The 21,139-nt window shown below is 53.3% G+C and overlaps 5 protein-coding genes across 5 annotated transcripts; 4 read left to right on the top strand and 1 right to left on the bottom strand.

Moving 5' to 3' along the window:
• The first annotated feature begins 35 nt into the window (after positions 1–35).
• Positions 36–1,009, top strand: BDW47DRAFT_5778 (uncharacterized protein). Its single transcript, XM_024819356.1, has 3 exons — positions 36–204; positions 274–390; positions 466–1,009. The coding sequence occupies exons 1-3, from the start codon at positions 132–134 to the stop codon at positions 903–905; spliced, it is 630 nt and encodes a 209-aa protein (XP_024674099.1). The 5' UTR covers positions 36–131; the 3' UTR covers positions 906–1,009.
• A 731-nt stretch (positions 1,010–1,740) lies between these two features.
• wetA (developmental regulatory protein WetA) lies at positions 1,741–3,453 on the bottom strand (the record flags this gene model as incomplete). The annotated part of the gene is made up of 1 exon (XM_024817119.1): positions 1,741–3,453. The coding sequence occupies exon 1, from the start codon at positions 3,409–3,411 to the stop codon at positions 1,741–1,743; it is 1,671 nt and encodes a 556-aa protein (XP_024674098.1). The 5' UTR covers positions 3,412–3,453.
• A 3,060-nt stretch (positions 3,454–6,513) lies between these two features.
• On the top strand, positions 6,514–8,188 carry BDW47DRAFT_5750 (uncharacterized protein). The gene has a single exon (XM_024819348.1). The coding sequence runs from the start codon at positions 6,854–6,856 to the stop codon at positions 7,958–7,960; it is 1,107 nt and encodes a 368-aa protein (XP_024674097.1). The 5' UTR covers positions 6,514–6,853; the 3' UTR covers positions 7,961–8,188.
• Positions 8,189–13,220: 5,032 nt separating this feature from the next.
• On the top strand, positions 13,221–16,382 carry BDW47DRAFT_102217 (uncharacterized protein). Its single transcript, XM_024811817.1, has one exon. The coding sequence runs from the start codon at positions 13,258–13,260 to the stop codon at positions 15,916–15,918; it is 2,661 nt and encodes an 886-aa protein (XP_024674096.1). The 5' UTR covers positions 13,221–13,257; the 3' UTR covers positions 15,919–16,382.
• Positions 16,383–16,635: 253 nt separating this feature from the next.
• BDW47DRAFT_116225 (40S ribosomal RACK1 domain-containing protein) lies at positions 16,636–20,915 on the top strand (the record flags this gene model as incomplete). The annotated part of the gene is made up of 10 exons (XM_024814896.1): positions 16,636–16,845; positions 16,962–17,088; positions 17,202–17,506; positions 18,067–18,496; positions 18,681–19,095; positions 19,206–19,210; positions 19,363–19,510; positions 19,731–19,857; positions 19,964–20,281; positions 20,490–20,915. 10 exons carry the CDS (start codon positions 16,636–16,638, stop codon positions 20,913–20,915), a joined length of 2,511 nt encoding a protein of 836 aa, XP_024674095.1.
• Between the last annotated feature and the right edge of the window lie 224 nt (positions 20,916–21,139).

Genomic DNA, 21,139 nt, shown 5'->3' with positions numbered 1-21,139 from the left:
GACGTTCGTTCGTCTTCCTTCAGCCTCGTCTTTTTCTCCACCCCAGCTACGTCCACCACCCCATTGATTGCCCTCGACTCTGGTCTTTCCTACGATTATACTCATCTGATTGATCTACACCCCCCGATTCAATGAGCCCCATCAGCAGCCTCTGGTTCAAGTGGAAAAGCCTCCGCCTCCCGTGGCGAAAATCCTTCCTCGTCGGTATGCCACCCCAATTTCCCACGGATTACATACAGAAGACCATACCTATTAATGCTCATCTTTATCTAGGCCAAGACCTGCGAGGCAACACATTCTGGGAATTCAAAGATGCGCTGAACGCCGGACGATTCCGGCGCATCGTGAAATTTGACCCGAAGACGCATTTCGCCGATGTCCAAGTGACACGTACGTTCCATCCAACCCTATCCTTGTGTATATCGGCTTTTGGAATCACAAACTGAGACCGGTCGATTGATCTAGCGCAATGGCACCAATGGCTCCGTCACGTCCGTCGCGAGCCGCCCTCCATCCAAGAACAGCAGCAGGATGTCCTCCGCCAAATGCAGATCAAGCAGTTGGCGCGTCTGGCCGATGAGCGCTGGGCTAGCAAGCCCTCTTATCTGGATAAGCCTGCGACGAATGCTACGCCTGCGCCTGCGACTGCCAACCCTGCCGACGCAGTAACAGCACCGGCAGCGACACCAGCAGCACCAGCATCGACGCCCGACGCGCCTGCGGCCCAGGAGAGTCTCCCTCAGCAACAGACAAACCCCGCTGCTGGCACAGAGACCAAACCCAAAACGGACGACACTACCACCACCACCAAGAAAGACAAAGATCCCTGGGCGGCTGCTGGCAAGGGCGGACCGAGCGAGAAATGGGAGCCAGCACCTTGGACGCCGAGTGCGGCCCGGCGGTGATCGACCTTTTTTTTTTTTTTAAAGAAAAAAAGAAAAAAACAATAAGAAAAACATCTTCGTGTTCCTGGGGTGAAATATCGTGTCTGGGAAAAGTAGCGCCTCGAGGCGCTAACCGGGTGATAGACAATCCGTTGAGAGACACTGGGCTACGGCTGGCTATTTCGGACCAACTTTGCGCAGGGCTCCACCGTCTTGCTGAATGGTCGAATGTCGGTCAATACATCCCTCCCGGGGTATTGGTATTGGTACAATGGTCGGTTATGGATTCATATCCCCGACCAAATCATTTCGGCACGGAACGTTTTGGCGGAACGCAGCCAAAGTCGACAGAGTCGGCGCTTAGATAGAGTTTGTTTGTTCTTGCATGTACTATATACATAACTTGAGTGTCAAAACTCAACTCACTGTGACTATACTCCTAATGAATATGTACAACCTGGAATGCATTCAAGGGTCCTGCAGTATGAAATTCAACCCTGAAATGAATGCAACGCGCCGTGCAAGAAGAAAGATAAGATGAATGACACATTAATTGTAGTAAATTATTATAATGCCGTATGCCTCCAATACTCACAATTCTATAATTTTGAGGGCCCAACGCCGATTTTTGGCCTGTGGTTAATACAAGAGAACAAAACCCGAATTCCGAAAAACACCTGAACGACCGTTGCCAGTTCACCAAACCAAGCAGAGAGACCATATGATGGTGCAGAGAGGGAAATCAAACATAGTACAGATAGGAGGTAATCAATAATGAAATGAAATGGAAAGAAAAGAAAAAAAAAAAAAAAAAAGAAAATAAGTAAGAAAAGAAGAAAGAAGAGGGGAGAAAAGACTAGTATAGAATGGCTTCGAGAGTATCCACGTCCCCACCAGCCTTGCGGACCGCCTGCAGTGCAGCCTCGCTCAGCTTGCGCCGTCGATCGCGGGCCTCTTGCTCGCGTCGGGCTTTCGTCTTGGAGCTGCCGCTGGGGGCAACCCCGCCGAGGATCTTCCGGCTATCGCTGGGAGTGAAGTTCACAAACGAGACGGTGACCGACTTGTTGGAATTTTTGGGGCTCGAACCCTTGACTGGCCGGGGTGCGCTCATCGATTGGCCGGACAGTTTCCGGCCGTGAGGGCGGCGCTGGGGCGTCTTCATGGCGATGCTGCTCGACATGGTGGACCCCATTCCGGGGGACCCACCCGTCCCGGGTGACATGGACGGCGATCGCGACGGATGTTGGCCGTTCGGCGTGGTGAAGGAAGAGGAGTCCACGAAGCTTTGGGACGGAGGTGCGGGGGTGTGGTAAGCGTGGGTATCTTGGGTGGTAGGGGCTGTCGGCATGGTCGACGGGGGGAAAGAGGAGCTCGCGGTGGACATATCGAAGGAGGAGGGGTCGAGCTGGATCATGAGACCCCCTTGCAGCATGTCATGCTGGTTGTTCTGCATGGGCCGCTGCGGGGTCGGGGACGCAATTATGGGCTGGTATGACGGCTGTCGGGGCGCAACCTGGCCCGCCATGGGGGACGCCCACCATGCCTGGGCATCGTGGCTACCGAGATCCGGCGTGAAAGGAAATGTCGACGAGCCAAGGGAGTCAGAATGCCACGAGGAGAGGGACTGCGGGTCGGAGGAATGTGGAGAGGAGAAGATGTCGTCCGCCGGGGGAGGACTGGAGGTCAAGGTGGAGTTGTGGGATTGGCTGAGATACCGTGGTGGTGGCCGAGCCAGGGTATTCGCGGAAGGCGAAGGCATGGAGATCGCGGGGGAGGGGTGGAAGAGTCCCGAATCGTAGTGATGAGGCATCTCGGCCGAATCCCCCGCGGGATTCATGGCGGAGCTGTCAGCGGGCGCCATGTTCTCCTGCTGCACGAGGATATCGGACGGCGGCGGTGACAGCGGCAGACGATCATCGGCACTACGGAAGTTGAAGTTCTGCTGCAATCGCTGCGTCCAGGCGTCGGGGTACGCCATTCTCCCTTTCTGGAGCTGCGAGGTGCGCGTCAAACCAGGGGAGAAGCTCTGTTTGCGCAGGTGCCCACGGCCATTCGGCTCGCGGTGACGACGGATCGACTTGGGAGTGAGCAATGCGCTCTTGTTCTTGCGGTTAGGAGTCTGCGGGGGTGTGGACGGCGAGGAACGGCCGGTGTCTGCGGCAGGGGGGTGGTGATCGGCGGAAGGAATGTCCAGGTTGTCATTCAGATCGGAGACCGCGGAGGGTTGGATCGAGTCTTGAAATGCAAGGGGGCCGGGACCTGCAGAGGGAGCGGTATCCGGCGGCAAAGACCACACGTCCTTTCCCCAGGCCTGCTGTTGCTGCTGGGGTGACTGCTGGGGTTGCTTTGAGGTGGAAACGGAGGGAGAGTGTTCGCCACAGTCGCTGGGTAGGGGATCCAGAGAGAACATCTGGTCAAGATCGCCGGAGAATGAGATATCTTTGTTACCATCGGTACTTGACGTATCCATGTTGACGTATTGATTGAATAAGTCATTGAACGAATGGTCATAAGGGTGGGCGAACATGGTGGGTCGGGGGATGGATCGCCTTCCGTTTGCGGCGACGAGGAGGGAGCTCTGCCAAAGGATGGGCCGGGAGCCAACTTGCAACTAGAGGCAGATTTCCGACGGTGATTGGCGCCAAATTCTGCGGGAGAACAAGTCTGATTCGAAGCAAGGTTCGGATATCAAGCCGGGGAGCCGTTGGACAGGAGGATTTGGGTGCAAGATGGAATGTTTTGCTCGTTTGGCACTGTTTGATGTTTAGACAATCGAGGAAAACACTGCACAAGATGCAAAGCAGGCAAAGCAAACAAACAACAGACCGAGGGGGCCCTTTTTGAATCGTTGCGATGGACGCCAGCCTCTGGGATTCTTCTGGCATTCCATCTGCTCCAAAGATGGGTAAAGAATGTACAGAGGGGAGGGGAGGGGCCAATGCCTGGGTCGATATGGCCCACCTCATCCTGATGGATTGATTTGACAAGATTACCACCAGGTCTCACCCCTGCCAATCACAGAGACCGGACGTCCAATGGCTGATCGAATGCTCCATTCTTCACCCACACTCCTATGTAGTGGGTATGAGTTCCGGATGGCCACCCGCTAGAATGCAACCTTCACTATGCCCGAAACAGCCGGGATGGGGCATCAGCAGGACAGGGCATTGGGCGGGTCCTGGCGGGGGACCTGCGAAGCCAATGCACGGCGAGATATCGTCACAGTCTGACAGGAGGACTGCGCCCTGCGTGGATAGCGGGCTACATAATGAAAACTACTTTGGGTCCTGCGCCGCAGCTTTGAAGAAGCTCCTGTGGAGAGAAGGGGTTTAGTGTAATCGGTGGGCACCTCGAGTGCAAGTGTCATCGAGGGTTGCCCCTTCGAACACCAGGATGTGACCCTGAGGATCCGCATCAACGCCGTTGTTCTGCCCATTTGATTGCTCAATGCCAATGTTCTCCAGTCGCATGGTGGAGCAGGGTCTGCTCGGATACCAAATGCTTTGACGGGGAATGGCCATGGGTATGCCGGGGCTGGGAGGTACGCAAGCCTCTCGCAAATATGCACGGCCTTGGTAAATCCATGTGCACATCTACGACCCAGGAGAAAATTAGCCAAAACCTAAAGAAAATAGAAAAATAGTGAACCAGTCAAGGTGAAAGAGACTCTCGCGCAGTTGATTTGCTGCACTGCTGGGAGTTTCTATAATTATCCCGTGCTATGGGACTCGCCAAACAAATCCTTGAGGGAAGCCCCTCGATTCGCATTCAGTTCAGTCCCTAACAAAGGTCTGGAAGAGGATAAAATTGCACTAGGTCATCCGACTCAGTTAATGAAGAAGGTCATCCGGCCATTGAACTTGTATGTATGGGGCCTGGGCCGAGTGTGGCGCGTCTTCTTTGTCTTGCGACTCGGTGCGAATCAACAAACAGACCAATCCCCATAACGAGGGAAGAGGAAATACGCATAGAGTTTGAGACGAACCGACCGAAGAAGCCCTCAAGGTTCTTTGTTCCCACGTTTTGCTCAGACCATGAAAAGATGACAGGAGCTCGGCCACGAACACCTACATTGATACGAAAATCCCCACAAGGCTCGAGGGGGAACGAGCCACCCCTGAAGACCACCATAGTGAAGAATGGAGGAGGAAATAGAAATCGAAACAAAAAATAGATGACAAAGAATTCTTGTCCCTGTGAAGCCGGAAGCAGCATGCTCCCCAGTGGTGGGTGGTATTGATTTCCACCCCGAATGATTGGCTGGGGTTCCTGGGGAATGTAAGCCACCGAGAAGAATGCACACGCTTCTTTCAGGGAGCATAACAGTCATGATCGAACATTCTCGACCCTGGGGTTCCTGCATGGAATGAATGAACGGTGAAAGACCTTCTCAACAAAGGACGATCTGGAAATAGGAACAGGTACGAGGACCGAAGAACAGGGGTTTGAAACAGGAACAGAGGCTATCCTGGTGAATTCATTGTAATGCGTAAGACAGTATCAATGAGCTGAAACATCACCAGGAGGTGTTCTCTCCAGACATAGCCCCGATGGATGTTTGTAACCCAACGAGCAGCAGCACTCCTGTATGGTTGCTTTAATTAGGACCCATTAGAAAGACATTCAGATGTCCGGATGAGGCTAGAGAAAGTGAGTATTTGAAAAAGCAGTGTCATTGTGCTGTCCTTTCAGTGAGTTGAAGACACTCCATAGACACATTGAAGTCTTTTCCCTCCTAACGTCGATGTTGATGCTCTCTACTCAGTGATCTGTACTGATGTAAGCAAGAGAGGATATGGAATACCCCAGAATATCCAGAATATCCGAAATGGACGGACCGGAGTAGACTAACTTATTACGGAAAGACCAATGGCTGAGTAATGTTTTGACCTCAGGCACAAAGAAGCTCCGAGAAATTTCTGATGGACAAAGGAACAAAGTAATTCCATAGCGGTCCCGGGTAATCCCGGGCGAGTTGTGTGCTTTGTGTGTGTCGCTGAGTAACAATGGACGGGTTATGCAAGAACCAGATGCTTATTGTGGAAGATTTAGGTCATGTGTGGGTGATGACGGCAACCTGATTGCGGTCTGACGGTCAGCCGGCCTTTGACTCTTTTCCTTCTTTCTTCCCTCCCAGCACTGCATCTTGTGCTTCTCATATATATACCCACACATTTCCCACGAGACACATCGAGTCCGGTGTGATATCCACACTGTCTATAGAAACAGAACGCCTCGCTTCGCTGGTTACCCCTCTCGCCCCCCCCGCTACGTCTCTTGTCCAACATCCCACGAAAAGTGGGTATGACTGTCTAAGCCGCCCTCTTCCGCCTCTATCTACGATCACCGAAACCAAAACTATAATCCAGGTCTAGAATTTGGATCCTCAGTCCTCGAAGGTCATATCGAGGTTGTCTGTCTGGAAATTTTGACGCGTCGAGGTATTCGAGCGGAGTCGGATACCATACAACTCACCCTCCCGATAGTCTTACGCTTACCCCTCACGTCCTTCGGTCTATATGTATCACATCAGCCAGCCTCTACACAAAACCCCGATCGAGAAAAAGAAAAGTTGGTTCCTGCCTTCGGTTTCATCCTTACAGGCCCAGAATTTGCCTCAGTGCATGTGCAACAGCAACAACGGATCAAATTGTCAATTTATCAAATGAACACCATGTACCCTCAGATTATCTCGTTTAACGGAGCCGTTGTCGGCTCCCATTAGGTGAATCTGTGTTCACCCTTGCGATTCAATATGGATCTCTCCCGCGTTTTTGGAGGCAGTCGAAGCCAACCGCTGAATCAACCAACACTTCACAACACATTTCTTGAACTCGAAAAATAATATCCTATACGCCAAGGAAAGTGTATCTTTGGGGCAATTGTTGTCTACGATTTGCATCTTTTCTCTTGGTGACCCTATCTTTGATTACACTTTGCATCAAGTGCCTGATTTCCGGATCGTCAAAATGGGCACCCAACTATTGAATAAACAGTCGTCCTGGGAGTCTCTGTCATCGAACTTTTCCAACCTTGAGATCTCATTCTCCCAGGACAGCTGTTATGGCTCGGACGAGATATCTGTCGCGTCGACCAACCCAACTTCGGTGAATACTACGACCGTTTCGCCTTCATCATCCGCCCTTGAGGCGCCTCGTCCCGCCCCGAAATCAATCTTGAAAAGACCCTACTCGGAAATAGAGGAGGACGAGAAGTCTGAGTCTGGTTATGCCTCCGAGGCTACTGACCATGAATTTGATGATTCCTCGGACGAGGAGGACGAAGATGAAGACGAGGAGTACTATATCACGGCGTGGGACTCCGACTCCGACGCCATGAGCGACTCCGAAGACGAGGAGGAGGATGCTGATGATGATGATGGTGAATCTATGGAATGTTCATTCATCTCCTTCGAATCTAACGTACGATTCGATCCCAACGTGGTCTATATCGAGGCCCCCAAATGTGCGTTGGAGGACACAACCGATGCCGATAGCGGGATGACTTGCCATGAGATCATGGAACGCGCTCGCGCCTTGGGCCAGAGTGCATCGGAGGACCCCCTTGATGACTTCGATCTCGACGATATCGAAAATGACACCCATGCGATTTTCTACGACATTGTCCGGCAGCTACCCGAAGAGCACAGCCGTGACATCGTCGACCTGGACAAGCGACTCTTTGCAGCCTACATGAACGGCATCAACGGAGTGACCGATTCCAGTTACAAGTCGCGGCTGCACACGCAGGTCGAGGACATCGTCGCCGGCGGAGTGCAGTCGCCGTATCTGAATTCTGACAGCCCGTGTGGGGTGTATCTGGACCACGCTCTCAACCACGTGATTGGGACATTTCCCCACATCCTCATCGCTGGCGAGCTGGACGAGCTCATGCGGTTGAGTGACGAAAAGAAGGCCGACCGACGCACCCAGAACGGCCTAGTGAGAAAGATCGAGCACCTTCTTTCGGAGCGCCTCGGCAGTGACAGAGTCACCATCGGAGCGGACGAGCTGTGCTTCTTCGCCGGGGGGATCGCCTATGCGCTTGAAAATTGGAAAACGTGTCTTGGACGGTGATCAAAATGATTTCATTTCCTCTTCTTTTCTTCCTTCTCTCTTCTCTTTTTTCTTTGTTCCCACGAGGGAACACAAAATTCAACGGATCCCATGTCCCGCGTTTTTATCAGGCCGGATCCTCTACACGATTGGTTACGAAAGGAATGTCAATGCTTACGAGCGGGTTTATCAGTGATTTCTTGTGGTTTCTCAAATAGCTTGCAATTCAACATGAAAAAAAAAAAAAACAACAACCTCAACCATCAAACCAGTAGCAACTACAGAGTAGGATAGAAGTGCACGTACCACCCCAACCCCTGATCCAACATTCTTCAGCGTAGCTCCACAAAACACAGAAAACTCAGGAGCCACGTGAACCTGACAAGTCATCGATCGATCTCTACTTACCTATAACTAGTCGTTACCTATCTACTTACCTAAAGTATCTATCCATCAGCTATGGTTTAAGCTCCTACTAAGTACGGAGTAGGCAAATACCCCCTAATCCACAATCCTTCAGCATCCATCAGGATGCTATTCTCGTAATAGCCAAAGCCGGGTATGTCCCCTCAGGGCGCGCATCCCAATCAATCCGGCCCACCTATATCGCGGACCGTACCAACCAGCCATAGCCAGAGAAACACTAGACACTAGATCGTATTCTGTAGACAGCGAGACTTGGCAAGCTTGGGACGAAATAGGCAGTAGGTATTGGCCAGGTAGCTAGCTAGCTATGTATATAAGGAGGTAGGTAGGTCAGTAGATAGCTTGTTACATAGGGAGGTAGGTAGACAGACAGGTAGGTAGGTGGTAAATACTAAGGACTAAGTAGAGATGCCGACCCGCGTCTCTTTGTCGATCATGATACTTATCCGAGGTGGTCATAGTTGACTTTCTTTACTTTTGGCTAGGTCGTGATTCATGATTCATTTACCGCTCTTTGTGGAGTCTGCGCTCTGTAAGGGGGATTTATGGTTATTGGTATTGGTATTGACAATTTCTGCATGTTGGTGTCTGTTTCGTAGGTTCTTCAGTGCTCCATCCGGGGAAAGACATTGAGTCAGTCTCGGATGGATGGGTGTATCAAGGTACTTTGTACTTGGGAAATGCAGGTTAGCCGTTAAGTCATAATAACCCTCTTCTCATAAAGACATCTATTTCTATTCAATAAACTGGTAGTCAATTGCTGATCTACGCACTACTCCTTTACTTACTTATCTACAAAGGTACGTTCTGATATTCCATGTGTTGGTTGGGCCCTACACTATCAGCCTGTAACGCTGTATATAATGCTGTATATAATCCGGACTATAACATACCCAACTAGGCGGAGTAAGGCGACATATAGCGAGATATACATATACGAGGCTTTTCCACCGGCATAATCAGTGCATGCCCCGACCGGGCACAACCTGAAACGGAACAGCCTGGGGAAGTTGGAAATGTGACCGGGGGGCGAGCTTATCGTCTGTCAGCGTGATGTGGGTAGTTGGCGGGATCCTTCGGCAGGGTTCTGGAAGATCTTATATCTTTTTTTGGCTCATGACTGATGGTATACACGTACCTACCTAAGTGACTGCCTTCCTATTTATCTATGATATTGTAGACAGTGTGAAGTTTTGGTATTGGTTATCGATGACTTATGTGCACACTATCACTACGGCGGACGTATGGTACAGACTGATACTCACTACGTAATAAGTGAGTAGAAAGCAATAGTCGAGTCCAAATAATATAAGGAATGATAAATAAATAGAATCAAACCCACCCAACCACCAAAAGACTAGCAATCCAATAGCAATTATAGCAACCGAGTATGTCACAGTCGACGCAACCACGGTACACGGCAGGGCGATCACGAACCACGAACCGCACATAACAACCACAGGGTGGTCCCAACTGATTGATCCACTTGCACACCATCTGCAAATGAGCATTAATAGTAATAATAGTACAGTAATAGTAGGGTCTGGCCAACTGGGCAGTATGCTCTGTGATACACTGGTCAAAGGGCTCATCCGCTCAGATCCCAGGAGACTGGGTTCTGGGATGCTATCGATCGCGTGGTGACTGCTAGGGCATTCTGGAATTTGTCAGAGCTAGGCTTCTATCACCAACTAGTGGGTTTGGATGGTGTCGCTACGTGGTTTCCTGGTAACTAGTCATGAAATGGCTGACTCTTAGCTCTGTGCCACTGACTCTCACAATTGGTAGGGAGGTGTTGGGGTGGTTATAGTGGTACATCATCCGCTTTCCGCTGATGATGTATCGGATGATGTAGACCCTCGTGGCCTGGCTAGGGGGGTCTTTCCCAGCCAAGGGTGAACCAGGGTTCGATCAGACGCTGTCTGCCCCATCCATACGTACAAACCACAGTACGCAGGAGGTACACTGGGTAGTGTGTACTACCTTGTGCTACAGTATCTCCAACACTGTTCTGCACACCAGGACCCAGAAGGACCCAGGAGGAGAACCCATGGTGGACCGGGCGTCAGACCAGCCCTTGAACCGATCGAATCAGCATTCCGAGGGCCCGTCAATAGTCACCAACAGAGTTTTGATTCTCGATCTCCAACAGAGAAAAACAAATGGATTCCATTTTCCACAGCGCATGTTACTGTCCGGATGGTGAATGTTGTTAGAAACTCAGATAGTGATCTGGTGCCCATACTCCGTAGTTAACAAAATCGTCAGCGACATTAACACTAATCGATTGAGGGGGGCAAATTTTCCGAAGTGGATTCGTACGGCATTAGTCCCAGTGGGGAAAAAGAAAAGGAAAAGAAAAAGTGGATGAGCGAACGAGAAGAGAGAATGGAGGCCGAAGGACAACTCAGACTGGATAGTAGGAGATTGATCCCCCCTTTCTTCCAACTAGTTGGTGGGGCGGGGCTTAATCCTAATCATTGTTGGAGTTGCTGGAGATCGTCGGGGGGGACGAAATTATTCTTATTAAGATATCTAATTTTTGCCTCCTTCTTAATCGGGATAACCTTTTTTGCCATCTGGGTTTATTATCATTCTATTATTTCCCGTGGATTTGACTGGAGTCGATGATAATTTTGAGATTAAGAGACAGATGTTTCCTGTATAGGATGATAGACACGGAATACCTGCACGTTTCACACTCTGCAAGAGAAGAGAATGAATATCATATTACGTGTTTGAAGTATGGTACGGCACAGTGATGAAACATGTATTGATCCGTACACTCCCAGCGACAGCCCATGATATAGTGGATCCCCCGTGCTGCGGTTGCCCGTGCGGTCCCTGGAGTCGGTTCGGTTGGCCCTGGTACGGTATCGGTAATTTATCTTACCGCCTGTCATTGGACGCTGTTTTGTCTCCTGATCCGATGGATTTGTTGTCTTTATACTTGATCCAATACATTCTTTAATTAATTTGGAATAATTATAATAAATGCGATAATAAATATAATGGATAACATGTAATCAAATAAATCAAATCGAATAATAAAATCATAAAATAATAGAGGTAAATCCAGAAGAATGGCAGGTGAGTACCCCGTAGACGAAGCAGTGAGCCCTCAGTCCTACTACTAATAGTAATAACTTCTCTCTCCACACTCCATCGCATCGGCTCCTCCTGATTCCTTTTTCTCTTCGCCTCTCCAGTCTTCTCCTCCTCCTCTCCTTCTCTCTCTTCATTCCCTCCTTCATTCTCTTCTCCATCCTCTCCATTCTTTTCGTCATTCGCTTCATACACTCCGCTCCCTTCCCCTCCATCATCGCCGAGGCTATGAATGCCGCTTATTGGCCTTGAACGGTCCCCCGTATTTCTCGTTTCCTCCCTTGCTCTCGTTACACGGGTATGTCCATGCATTTCCTTGACACTCCACCCACTACTGCATCCCCCGTCTCGTTTCCAATTCGTGGCGAAGTATCGTGGGGTTGGCTCTCTTTCTTGTCCTCGGTTTCCTCTTTGGGCCTGTCGCCGGTAATGGCTGAATGCCTCGATCAGGCGGGGTTAAATTGAGGACGACAAAGAAAGTAAAAGAAAGAAAAAAGAAAGGAAGAGAAAAGAAGAAGATTGAATAAAAAAAGACGGAGGAAGAAAAGGGCCCCCAACAGGGCTGTGTATAAGTTGCATCACTCGTGTCCGTTAATGCTGACAGGATGATCAGGATGATAGAGCCTTTCCTTTCTAGAATCTGACCTCATTCATTGAAGTCCCCCAATCGAACCCACCGATCAGCATCCCCCCGCCCCGATCGCCTTTGAACGCTCCTTTCTTTCATTATAAAAAGAATCCAATCCCGACTCGTCCTTGCCTTCCCTTCTCCCTCCCCCGCCTTACCCAATCGAGAGGCCAGCTCCCCGTTGCTGGATGTGAGACCTCTCTCTGGTCAAGAAAGTATGCAGCAAAGTAAAGGCCTCGAGCCCTTTGAGATCGGGAGAGCGATTTCGCGCTCGCGCAGTACCAGCATGTCTAGCGATTCTACATTTGCTCGCACCACCCTCCTCGCGCCGCCGCCAGCATCTCCCCCTCCCTCCTTTGTCACCGCGTCGGCCGCATCCCAGATCGTCACCTCGGATCAAGAGTTCAACACGGCCGATTTCGTGGTCGACAACGAGGAGAACCCCTCCGGCGCCTTGGTCACCTCCGAGGCCTTGGTCGCGTTGAATGGGTTTCTCGATCACTTACTCTATAATATCCTCGCCGCGGGGAAATCGGCGCAGTTGGCGGCGCTCCGACCCGCGGTGGCCGAGGTGCTCAAGCCGCGACTGGCGAAGGAAGTCGTCTCCGCCGCGGACGACGAGTTGAGCGAATACCTCGGGGGTCCCGAAGATGAGCACCTGGAGTTTCGCGGGGGTCGCGCCCTGAGCGCAGACTTCGACATTGTCCGGGCGTGGAAATTGACCCGCCTGCGCTGCATGGTGTACACTCGCTTGGGCGACATGGAAGAGGACGACGAGGAGGAGTTCATCGAGCAGGAGGGCCTGGGCGACGACGCGGGCGCCCCGCGACGCTTTGGAAACCACGTGGGCAACATCACCCCGGCCGCCGCCATCTTCTTGACCGCCATCCTCGAATACATCGCGGAACAGGCGCTCGTGATCGCGGGCGAGACCGCCCGCTCGCGACTGTCCGCGCAGCTCGATGAAGCCCACGACGATGCCGCGACGGAGTCCGGCGCCCCGCGCGCCAGCATCGACCGGCTCGTGGTGGCGGATCATGACATGGAGAAGTTGGCCCTGAACCCGACGCTGGGCCGGCTCTGGCGCACCTGGCGCAAGCGCGTCCGGACGCCCACCTTGTCGCGCGCCATCTCGAAGGAGTCGATCCGACGCCGCACTATGCAGGGTCCCATGCCCGGGCTCCCCAAGTCCAGCGTCGCGGCCGGCGAGGAGGCGGCGACGGCGGCGGCGGCGGATCCGGCCATGATCCCGTTACCTCTGGGGGACCACGACGTGCAGGAAATCGAAGGCTCCCGCGGATCGCATGACATGGATCGGGGAGAGGTTGTGCAGGCGATGGTGGCCCACAAGGTGCGGCCGCACAGTCTGATGGTCCTCACTCTGCCACCTCGATCGCCCTGTTCCAGTGGAAATTCGCCCATCACACCCATGTCACAGGGTGGCCAGCCTAACCGACATGTTCGAGCGCGCTCGCTCCCGAACGCCGCCGAAGACGCGGCCGAAGCCGCCGAACAACCCGCGGGGCGGTCGTCTCCCACGGCGTCCGAAGAGCGTCGGCGTCTGGAGACCATGTACGAGCACGACGAGGAGGATGCGGGGGGTGAGGAATCCGCGGCCCCGAAGTCCGCGGTCGCGAACCTGCATGACGAGTCAACGACGGAGGCTAGCGCGGCTCCGGAGGCAGCCACAACGTCATCGCTGTCCGGGGCGTCGGTTGAGGTGGTGACCAGTCAGGCCGGGTCGAACGACGCGTCGTCGGACGTGTTGAGCGATCGAATCCAGCCTGAGGTGGAGGCAGAAGTCATCGAAGGCCACGGTCAGTGCGAAAAACCGAGGCTGGTTTCCATGCAGCGGCCCAAGCGCATGTCGACCTACTACCCTGCTCGACAAGATGAGACGTTGAGTGGCCGCCCGGAGCGAATGATGCAGACGGTGATCGAGATCCAGCCCGCGACGCAAGGGGCGGCTGTCGATCGCGGCGCTTCCCAAACTCCCGATACCGATCTATATGTCACCGATTCGTCCGCCCCGCCCACCGCCCAATCCACCACGAGCGAGGTGTCGCTGGGCCAATTTCCCCGACCGCTATCATTGGAATCTTCCGACCGCTCGACCCGACCCAAGCCCGCCCCCCTCGCTCTAGAATCGCACCACCGATCTGGTAACTCAAGCCCATCCGTCGCCAGCTCCCGGACGGAGCGGGCTGCCGTTCAGCGAGTGCCTGTGCGCCAGTCTCCCGCCCCGTCCACGACCGGTCCCGCCAAGCTGAGTCGATCCACCAGTGCTAGCAGTAGCCGCGAGAAGCGCCCGCTGACGGCGGAATCGTCCAGCTCCCAGCGGTCGAACCGACTGAGGGGTCTGAGCTCGCTTCGTGCGCGAACTTCCTCCGACACGAGCCGATTCTCCGAGACGAGCAAGCACTCCACGAACGACGCCGAGCTGGACGACCTGATCCGCAGTGACGAGACCATCCATTATACCCTGACCCCCAAGAGCGTGAGAGAGATGGAGCTCCCCGACTATACGCCTCGGCGGCAACCTCAACGATCGACCACGGCCGACCTGGCCGATTTCCTCAAGACTACTGCTCCTCCCGGCGAGGCGGTGCCGCGACCGATGACCGCCAAGTCGTCCGAGGGGCCCAAGCATACGCCCATCATGCCCCGGGTGCCCTCGCAGTCAAGGCCGGGCGCCCACGGGCAGGAAGCGAAGGCCGGTCCTTCATCGTCGACCCGTGACTCTGCCAACTTCAAATCGGCGGGGCCGGATTCTCCAGCTAGCCCGAGCAGCGGACGGGCCAGTTTTAAGACGAAGTCGAACAAACTGCGCCGATTCTCCGACGCCACAGAACTATCGCGGAAGCTCTCTTCTCGTCCGGCCAGCGCTACGTCGAACGCAACCGCGCGTGCTCCCGGCCCCAAGCTGCAAGCCCGCTCCGCGGCGACCTCGAAGGGGGACGAGACGTCCGACCTGATCGACTTTATCCGCGAGGGCCCGCCCACGTCGGGAGCGCATCGCATCCCGCGCACCGTCGCACCGTTCCGGGATACCATGGATTCGGACGACTTGCAGTCCCTGGAGCACGGCGCCGCCGACCAGGCCCACTCGTCTGCAACTAGCACCCGAGCGAACTCTATGGTTGCCCCATCCACGGGCTCCACGGGGTCGCGCACGGGGCTCGTGGAATCCTCCAGCCGGACCACGACCCAGAGCGGTCCTCCCAAGCGGTACAGTATCATGCCGGTCGGCCAAGCGATCTCCGAAGAAAACCCGTTCCCCATGCGCACCCAGCGACGGGTGCGAGACCCCTACGCGATTGACCTCAGCGACGAGGACGAAGAGCTCGAAGAGCTCCTGATGGAGGGCGCGAAGCCCCCGCCTCAGGAAGAAAGCCTGGCTGACTTCCTGCGCAACGCGCCTCCACCCGCGGACTCCGCTCCGCAGCCGCTGCTTATCAACTCCAGTACCGCTCCCCCCAGGAGCTCCGGTGGGATGTCCAGCGCGTCGAGTATGAGATCCCGCATCCTTCGCAGTGGCCCGACCGCGAAATCGTCCCGATCCTCCCTCCGTCAGCAGCCACCCGAGCCCGTGCCCGCTCCGGCCACCTACGCGACCAAGGTGGGCATGGAGCGAAACGCGGGCTTGGCCACCGTGTCGGAACGAAGGACCGAGACCGGTGGGTTGGCCGACTTCCTCCGGAACACCGGCCCCCCGGAGCCGCCTGCGAATCGCGCGTCGACCTATGGTGGCCGCAGCAAGGACTCGTCATCGAGCAGCCTCTCACGGTTCCTGTCGCGCCGCAAGAAGGTTGAGGCTTAAAAAACGGGCATACATCCTTTGAGTGGTCCCTAGTTTTGTTGATCGCGTCCTCCGTTTTCAAACCCAAAATCGCTATGTGCTTTGCAGGTGACCGGTGTCTTCCAGCGTTCTGAGCCGTATGATGATCTCACTGCTCTTGGTTATTTGATTTGATTTATTTCCCGATATAATTCTCTCCTTCATACTCTGATCTCCCCCTTTATTTATTGATACTCTTTTCTACACATACCCGACTCGATCATGATTTCGCTCGCTATGTATCTATTACATTGATACCTTATTCTCCTCTCTGTTATTTTTGTTGCTTTACTTTTGAATGAAATAGGTCTGGAGCTGGGTAGGGCTACAGATTGGTGGTGGATATGGGCGGAAGCCTCCAGATTTGTTTACTTTATTTCCATTGTTTACGACGAAACTCGCCTTGGGCGAATAGGATGTAACTTTCAATAAGATATGATATCAACATAAATCCTTCCTCAAGTCATTTTATCACTGTAGTTTCATATGAAGATCGGTGCCTGGATACCTAGATATCAAAGAGCCAGGTATACATACCTCCGGAACAACAATTCCCCGACAGGCTGCTCCACGGGCTGGCCGCGGCGTGGCATCAATAATAATAACGACTCCCGACCAGCTGTCTTTCCGTCCCCTTCACTACACCCCCCCTCAACATTTCTCCAACACAATCCACCCCCATTGCAAATACAGTCCACAATGGGGACCCCCACTCTCTCATTGAGGTCCATCCTGGGCCTCACGCTGCTCCTCCTGGTGCAGCTCTCGTCCGCCCTGAAATTCGACCTCTTCGCCTCGACCAGCAAGAACGAGCGGTGTATTCGCAACTTCGTCATGAAGGATCAGCTGGTTGTTGTTACTGCTATTGTGGACGGCCAGAAGGGGGATGGGATGGTTGTTAATATGCATGTATGTTCTCCCTTTTACTCCAGATTTATTTAGTCCTCTATGTGTCCACTAGTTGTGGATGATTGATGGGGGTGTAGTGAGGCGGTCTGCTAATGGGCTGTGTTTGTTGGGTTTAGATTAAGGATGCGCTGGGTAATGATCATGGGAGGCCGAAGGATGTGGTGGGCGAGACGAGACAGGCGTTTACGTCGCCCGCTGATACGGCGTTTGATGTGTGTTTTGAGAATAAGCTTGTTTCGCAGCGTGCGTATTCCCTTTTCCCTCTCGTTTTGAAACGACGCCTTCACTCCTTGTTGAATGTTGAAGTTTGGATGCTGGGGAATCTCATGACGAGGTACAATACTAACCCCATATAGAAGGCCACTCCAACCCCCGCCGCGCGATCGAACTCGACGTTGACATCGGCGCCGACGCCCGCGATTGGTCCAGCATTCAGGTCCAGGAGAAGCTCAAACCCGTTGAGGCGGACCTGCGCCGCATCGAGGAGATGGTCTCCGAGGTTGTGAGCGAGATGGAGTACCTGCGGTCGAGAGAGCAGAAGCTGCGTGATACGAATGAGAGCACGAATGAGCGGGTCAAGTGGTTCGCGTTTGGCACTATGGGGATGCTGGTGGGTTTGGGCGTGTGGCAGGTTATTTATCTGCGGGCTTATTTCCGGTTCGTTCCCCTTCTCTTTTTCTCCTTTCTCTCCTCGTTTCCGTCTGGCCCCGTTCAAGCGGCAATTAACATTTTACAGATCCAAGCATCTCATCTAGACGAGGACTATACCCACCTTGCTTTTGGTTGGAGGTTGAAGGAGTGGCTTATAACCAGCGGAGTTCGATGCATTGATGGGGTCTTTACTCTGGTCTGGCTTGGAGCCTTATGTAGTTCGGATATTCTTCACGGTACACTGTTTCAATACCTATGATGCTTAGCTAGGAATGTGGTATATTGGTTTATGCGTTGTAATTAGTGTAGTAGGCTGGACTCTGCATTTGCATTATTATAGACATGCTAATCTGTATATCAATAGATCTACAGAGTAACTAGCCTAAGAAATCCTATATGTAATCCGCAATGCTTGTTGGTGTATATCAAACAAACCAAACAAACACCCGCATTTCTCCGGATGATGTCAATCCCGAAATTATCTAGACTCTCCGTCTCCCCAACTTCATCCAACTCATCTTCTCTCCCTATACCATTCCAATTGAATTACACATCACACACCCAACCAAGATGTCCCTCTCCAGGACCCTAATCAGCCGCCTCGCCCGGCCTGCTGCCTTTTCCCTCCCAACAGCCTCAACAGCAACCCTCCCCCGCGCCTTCGGCACCTCGGCCCCTCGCCTCAACAGTGACTCCAACGACAAGAAAAAGCAACAGCAACCAAACCAAGCCATCCCCAACACAACCTCAACCATGACAAAGGACTTTCCCAAAGTCGGCGACAAGCCCGCCCCGCCCGACATGCTCAGCTCCGTCGACCCGGACTACCGACCCGCGGACCCCTACCCGGGGAAGGTCGAGCACTTCACGGGGGGCCGCCAGGGCAGCGGACCGCAGAAGCCGGAGTTGGGCGTTGGTGAGATGGAGGGCATTACGTTTAAGGTTGAGCCGTTGAAGAGGGACGGCGAGGATGTGTCCACCATGAGGGCTAGGTTGTTGTGTATGTCTTCCTTACTATTTCCCTGCTCATGTTTTCTGGGAATGTACCCTGGTACCCGAGGGAAAGGCGATGGGACCTCTACAACATTGGAAGACCCATTGACTTACCCCGATGATTCCCGGGGGGGCCCGGGGGGAAAGCGATTCAACTACGAAGATAGACAGATAGATGCTGATTAATACAGACCAAAGCCGAAAGCGCGGCATCCTCGAGTCCGACCTGCTGATGTCGACCTTTGCCGACGCCTACCTCGGCAGCATGTCGCGTGAACAGCTGCAGGAGTACGACCGGTTTCTGGACGAGAATGACTGGGACATCTACTACTGGGCGACGCAGGATCCCCCCACGGAGGATTCCCCCAAGGAGGATACGCTGACGGATACGTGGCAGCGTACGGGCGCCAAGAGCGGCGAGTGGAAACAGACGGTGGGCGCCTTCAAGGCGGCGTACCGACCGGTACCGTCGCGATGGAAGGAGTCGGAGATCCTGGAGATGTTACGCCGGCATGTGCGGGATAACAGCGCGACGGGATTCCAGGCGGCGAAGGAGAAGAAGCAGGGTGGGGGGAAGGGGTTGGGGCGGATGCCTCAGGTGCAGGTGTTTGACTAGATTACGGTAGTCCGTAGTGATGGGGTAATTTGGGTGAATTCTGTATATTAAACGGAGATATCAGAGGAGATATCAAATGGGGATACTTAGGGATCTATAGAGGCAGTTGTATAGAGCACACGTGACTCGCTTAAGCTTAGGGCTGGTCCACGCACAGCCCAAACCAAAGCGGGACCGGACTAGGGCTCAATCCCGCGTTTCCCTCATCGCCAATACTGATCCCGAAACTGTGTCGTTACGAGCCATCTTTTTCCCAGTTCCCTCACTCCCCTTTTCCCCCCCTCCTCCCTCTCTCCTCCCCATCGTCACGTCCGGAACTCCGATCATGTCTGAGCAGCTGGTCCTTCGCGGCACCCTCGAGGGCCACAATGGCTGGGTTACTTCCCTTGCCACCTCTCTGGAGAAGTAAGGATCTCTATTTCTTTCATTATGGTGTGATGTTTTTTTTTTTGCCTGCCCTTGGTTTGGATGTACGAGTTGGAATGGAGTTGGAGAATGAAGAAAAATTCAGCGGGGTGATTGATGGAGGGGCATTTTGAGCATTGAATTTGATTTGATATGCGATTGGAATGATGGGCACGTTTTTTTTCTGACTCGATCTTCTGTCTCTTTCGTTCGCATTTAGCCCCAACATGCTGCTCTCCGGCAGTCGCGACAAGACTCTGATCGTCTGGAACCTGACCCGCGACGACCAGGCCTACGGTTACCCCAAGAAGTCGCTCGTTGGCCACAGCCACATTGTGTCCGACTGTGTACGTTTTTTTCACCTTTCTCCTCGGATCCCGAAGAAAACCGACATGGAATGAGGTGGACGAGGAGGTGGAATGATGAAAGACGGATGATTAATAGGGAACATAGGTGATCTCCTCCGACGGTGCCTACGCTCTGTCCGCCTCGTGGGACAAGTCCCTCCGTCTCTGGGAGCTGTCCTCCGGCGCGTCGACCCGCACCTTCACCGGCCACACCAACGACGTCCTCTCCGTCTCCTTCTCCGCCGACAACCGCCAGATTGTCTCCGGCTCACGTGACCGCACCATCAAGCTCTGGAACACCCTCGGTGACTGCAAGTTCACCATCACCGATAAGGGCCACTCCGACTGGGTCTCTTGCGTCCGCTTCAGCCCCAACCCCCAGAACCCCGTCATTGTGTCGGCTGGCTGGGACAAGCTTGTCAAGGTATGTTATATCATCTTTCTGCCGCTTTGTCTTCTCTTGGAAAGTGAGATCTCCAATGATGTTTGCATACTACGTATTTGCTACTTCAGAGCCAATGGCCATGAGACCAACATTCACCCAATGCCTGAGGATATTCACTTTCCTTGAGAGGAGCAAAGAACATAACAAGAAGTGGGATGCCGGGAGAAAGATATTAATTCTTGTATAGGTCTGGGAGCTCGCTTCCTGCCGTCTGCAGACCGACCACATCGGTCACACCGGCTACATCAACACGGTGACCATCTCCCCCGACGGATCGCTCTGCGCCTCGGGCGGCAAGGACGGCACCACCATGCTGTGGGACCTCAACGAGTCCAAGCACCTGTACTCCCTGCACGCCGGCGACGAGATCCACGCCCTCGTCTTCTCCCCCAACCGCTACTGGCTGTGCGCCGCCACCACCACCAGCATCACCATCTTCGACCTCGAGAAGAAGAGCAAGGTCGACGAGCTCAAGCCCGAGTACATCGAGAAGGGCAAGAAGAGCAACGAGCCCGAGTGTGTCTCTCTCGCCTGGAGCGCCGACGGCCAGACCCTGTTCGCCGGTTACACCGACAACAAGATCCGCGCCTGGGGTGTCATGTCGCGGGCTTAGAAAATTTTGTTGGTAAAACAAAGGGAGCTCGGTTTATGTGACGGAGGGAGTTTTTTTGTTCTTTTTTTTAATATTTTTCCGTTACGGAAAGAGGGAATCCCAAAGAAAAAAAAATATCAATATCTTTTTTTCACTTTGATTTACTTTTTAAAGAAAGGAACAAGATCAAAATAAGTCACAGAAAAAAAAAAAGGAACACTATGGCTGTGTTATTGGTTGTTGTA

Source organism: Aspergillus candidus (assembly GCF_002847045.1).
Source record: "Aspergillus candidus strain CBS 102.13 unplaced genomic scaffold BDW47scaffold_10, whole genome shotgun sequence".
Taxonomy (NCBI): Eukaryota; Fungi; Ascomycota; class Eurotiomycetes; order Eurotiales; family Aspergillaceae; genus Aspergillus; species Aspergillus candidus.
Note: the sequence above shows the minus strand (reverse complement) of the source record. Positions and strands in the feature narration are given on the sequence as shown.